Source organism: Halyomorpha halys, unplaced genomic scaffold (assembly GCF_000696795.3).
Source record: "Halyomorpha halys isolate HHAL.00 unplaced genomic scaffold, Hhal_1.1 Scaffold12.1, whole genome shotgun sequence".
NCBI lineage: Eukaryota > Metazoa > Arthropoda > Insecta > Hemiptera > Pentatomidae > Halyomorpha > Halyomorpha halys.
In genome coordinates this window covers 1,071,822-1,076,056 of record NW_027109908.1, presented here as the reverse complement: position 1 = coordinate 1,076,056, position 4,235 = coordinate 1,071,822, and the positions used below count along the sequence as shown (strand labels likewise).

Genomic DNA, 4,235 nt, shown 5'->3' with positions numbered 1-4,235 from the left:
CAATAAACGAGTAATTTTTAATAATAGAACTACCTTTTTTAATGGAGTTTTGAATTTTAATTAATTAATTGTGATATGCCTTTAAGTATATTTTGGTTGTGAGGTTTTTTTTTGTTTAAAGAGCGCTGATTGGTTAATTATTTACAGGCGTTTGAGAAATTTGAGACTTTGTTTTTGGAATCTTACAATAATTTTTTTCTTCTCTTTTTTGTTAGTTTTTCGTTAATTAATTAATTGATTCATACTGAGAACACACAATAGTTAGAACTTTGATATGTTTAAATCTTCTGTTCACGGTACGAAGTCTTGCCCCGCTGCTTCGCGCTGATGGTTATGTACGTGGTGCACGTCGTGTTGATCCTGTGTAGGAGCTGGTCTTGCGGAGGCTTCTTCTTGCAGGAGAGTCTGTTGAGGGCGACGCAGAAGGCGGATCTGAACCTCGCGTTGAGCCAGCAGTAGATCAAGGGGTTGTAACAAGAGTGTGACATTGCAAGCCAATGAAGGGCGAAGTACATGTAAGGCAGGAATGACCAGTTTGACAGCTCTGGTTTTGCTTCCCATATTAACTGAAACAATAATAAAGATACTTAAAATATTATAAAAAACAATATATTTTAACAAATTATTTATTAAACCTCCCCTGAATTCGAGCAAAATTATATCTTCCTTATTATTTTATTGATAATTTAATATAATTTTCTTAGTTTTGTACATCATTTTTTTTAATCAGTTTTATTTTATTATGATTTTGATACAGATTTATATTTTTATTGAAACAATCATTGATAGCATTTTATTTTATTTATTATTGCTCCATTTAAATAGAAGATTCGAATCAAACAATAAATCAATCTTGTGGCTACTTTCGATTGTAATACCAGCGGCCCTGGTAGTCGAGGGAACAAAAGACACTGGTGAGCTTTGGCCAGGAGTCTTTCTTTCTTTACTCATATTCAGAAAAGAAAACCACGAGTGAATAAAGTCACTTCGGAAGAGCCCTCCGGTAGCCGAGGAGAGGGTAAATGCAGGGACATAGAGGACTAGAAATGAGAAGAATGAGAGCATGGAAAGATCACCTTCCTTCTATATCTGATTCACACCGTTGTGAATGGTGAGCGTGATCCATCATCATCATCAATCTGCAATTTTCAAGCCCAAAATTCATTAACCTCAACCACTTACGAGATACAAGAGACTTATTGGAATCCACACACAAGACTGAAACGACAAGAAACTGCTGGTAGATTCCGATTACTAAGACACTTACTTGACAAACGCTCTAAACTTCCCATTCACGACAAACAATTAGTATACACTGTGATAATCAAACAAATTTGGACATATAGAATTGAGCTCTGGGGACCTACCAAGCCATCAAATTCCTCCCGCATCCAATCCTTACAATCCAAAATTCTACCTAAAATCTTTGATGCTCCTTATTACGTTACATATAAACTCATCCACAAAGACCTTAACATCCCATTCGTTGCAGTTTTGGCCCAAAACAGATATGCGTCTTTTCATTCCAAACTCCTTACCCATCCTAACCCATTAATTCTTAATCATTCATTCTTAACAATCCCTGATAATCCTCCGAGGCGTCTGAAAAGAAGATGGCCACGGGACCTTCTAATTTAAATTAATGCTTGAAGTACCACCAATGAGTGGTTCCTTCCCAAGATTTTCAAGTGTAAATGAAACATACAACATATTTACTTATTGTATTGATTACTTGTACAGATGTAAATCACATTAAATAAATTAAATAAAAAAAAAGATTTAGGTTTTTTGATCAGAATTGAATGCATTGGCCTCCTATGCTAGAGAACATGGCTTTAGACTTCTGGTCTCGTTCATCTTCTCACACGCATGCATAATAAATATTTTTATCTGACGAATATCCTTTCCTACATTACTCCTCCATCTTCCCTTAGATCTTCCTTAGGGACGCAGACCCTTACTAGAGCTCATGGCTCTTTCATGACCCAGCTTTAAGTATGTATGGAGGTGATGTATCCTTCGCAAGTCGTAACTCTGAATTATTCCATTCCTCTCATCGAATCTCTTTTACCGGATCTGTAATTCATCTTAAGACATTTCAAACGAATTCAGTTGCCTTTCGTCTTTTTTCTTCTTTACCTACTTACTTTTAGTACAAACCATTAAATCTTTTTTTTTTTTTAAATGATGAAAGACTTAATAAAGGAAAAAAGTTTTTGTTCGAAATATTAATTAAAAAATTAAATCTTTACCACTTGAAGGGTCAGGGGGCCAGAAAGGAAATACTGTTACTATACCAACTGTTGTGCAAAGAGGTGATTTCGTCAAAATCACGCTCGACCGCCAGATTTTTATCCAATGAAGGATACCGACTATATGAGGCTGAGTGGATTCTGGAAGGCTCTCGAACCCACAGGACTAAAACAACGGCTATAGTTAACAGATAATAATTATCTACCAAAGCAGGATTTGGACCCGAGTCCTTGGAATTAGCAATCCATTGAGTTACCCACTCCCACAAATATAGGTATAAGTGTAATTATTTTATGTTAGAAAAACATACTATAAATATATGGTAGCTTTAAATTAAAAGATCCTGTTCATATCCCGAAAAATATGAAGGGACCCTAACATGTTAGAAATCAGAAAAGTAATATCAAATCGATATGCGATCTTAAAATCGAAATCATTTTCATATTCCGCATACTCGAAAACCCAAAAATTGTCCCTTATGTGTTAGATATAAAAAAAATTGAAAATCGATACGGGATCTTAAAATCGATAGCGTTTTCGTTTTAAACTCGTCTGAAAATGTGAAATGGGACCCTCTAATATTATTAATTAAAGGAGGTAAAAAAGAAGTGAATTTAAAAAAAAAAAAAAATGTTATTCGAATAATATGGATTAGACTATCAATGTATCTACTATGTATCGACTATTTTTTTATTCTATTGAAATAGTATTTCAAATATTCGAATGCAAAAGTATTCGGATTGTTTAGTCGTATTTATATTCGAATAAAAAAGTATTCGTTTCTCGTCAATCGAATATAAACTTCAAATAAAAAAGTATTCGTATCTCGTCAATCGAAAACTTTTTGCCCAACTCTGGAAGTAGAGTGCAGGAGAAAATTACAAGAAATTATATTCCAACTTAGTGTTGTTAATATTCTAGCGGAGTTTTATTTTTAGCCCAAGAATCTTAATATGCAGAAAATATCATTTTGCTTTTATTCGACAATGCCCTAAAAGGGTATCACAACTGGAAAACCTCATGAGAAGACAAAAGGGCAACAAAAAGCAGTGGCGAAACAAAAATAGCGGAGTCTACTGACCTAAAACAACTATTTTTCAAACAAAAAGGGAAACATAGTTTCGTTGATGCAGTCTTTAGGAATACTCAAACTGTAATACTATGTTTCAAATTGCTTTCTCAAATTATCAATATTTGAAGTTTTACCATCTTGCTTACAAACAAATACAATTAGGAATAATTACATCTTAATCGAGTATAAATGTTTTGACAAGGAATTCTTGTTTGTGTGTTAACATTAAGATAATATTATCGCAGATTCCAGGGAACCTTTTAAGATTTAAAAACAAGCTAAAATTCACAGGTTCGTTTTAGTAATGTTCAGTCTTATTTTTTACTTTGAGAGAAAAAAATACAACACAAAACCGAGTGAAAATACAAATCGAATTTTCTTTCGATAAGAACAATAAGGACAAAAATTAATAAAAAGACAGCCTTCTATAAAATATGGTATAATGAAATGAATTTTCAAATTCTTTTTAAGTCAACAGAAATAACAAGAAAAATATATTTTGTTGTTTATTCACTGTTCAATATAATACATAAAGTATTATTTTTATTGATTGGAGAATAATGTCGGGGGTTGCGGTCTGCAAAAAACAACATAAATAAACAAAAAATATTTATATATGTATATATAGTTGACCGTAAAAATTGATATATAGGAAGATGGTCAGTCAGGGTTGCGGTCAAAAGAGAAACAAAAATAGTTTACAACTTCTAGTTTCCCCTTTGACCGCAGCCCTGACCATCTTCCTATATAAAAAAATATTTATTTATGCCGACCTTTCGACCTGATTTTCAGGTCTTCATCAGGGCTATAAAAACAAAAGACAACAACCATCATTTAGAGAGAAAAAAAATATTATATAAATAAAAATAAAATAGATAAAACTATATTTATGAAATGTAATATTTATGTT

The 4,235-nt window shown here is 32.7% G+C and overlaps 1 protein-coding gene across 1 annotated transcript in view; it reads right to left on the bottom strand.

Annotated features, from left to right (window-relative positions):
• Window positions 1-221: 221 nt before the first annotated feature.
• The window catches only part of RYa-R (RYamide receptor), a 707,678-nt gene continuing 703,664 nt past the window's right edge, over window positions 222-4,235 (bottom strand). The window contains exon 6 of the mRNA XM_067048067.1: window positions 222-566. Within this exon, the coding sequence (XP_066904168.1) occupies window positions 279-566 (288 nt within the window). The 3' untranslated portion in view covers window positions 222-278. The remainder of the gene's footprint in view (window positions 567-4,235) is intronic.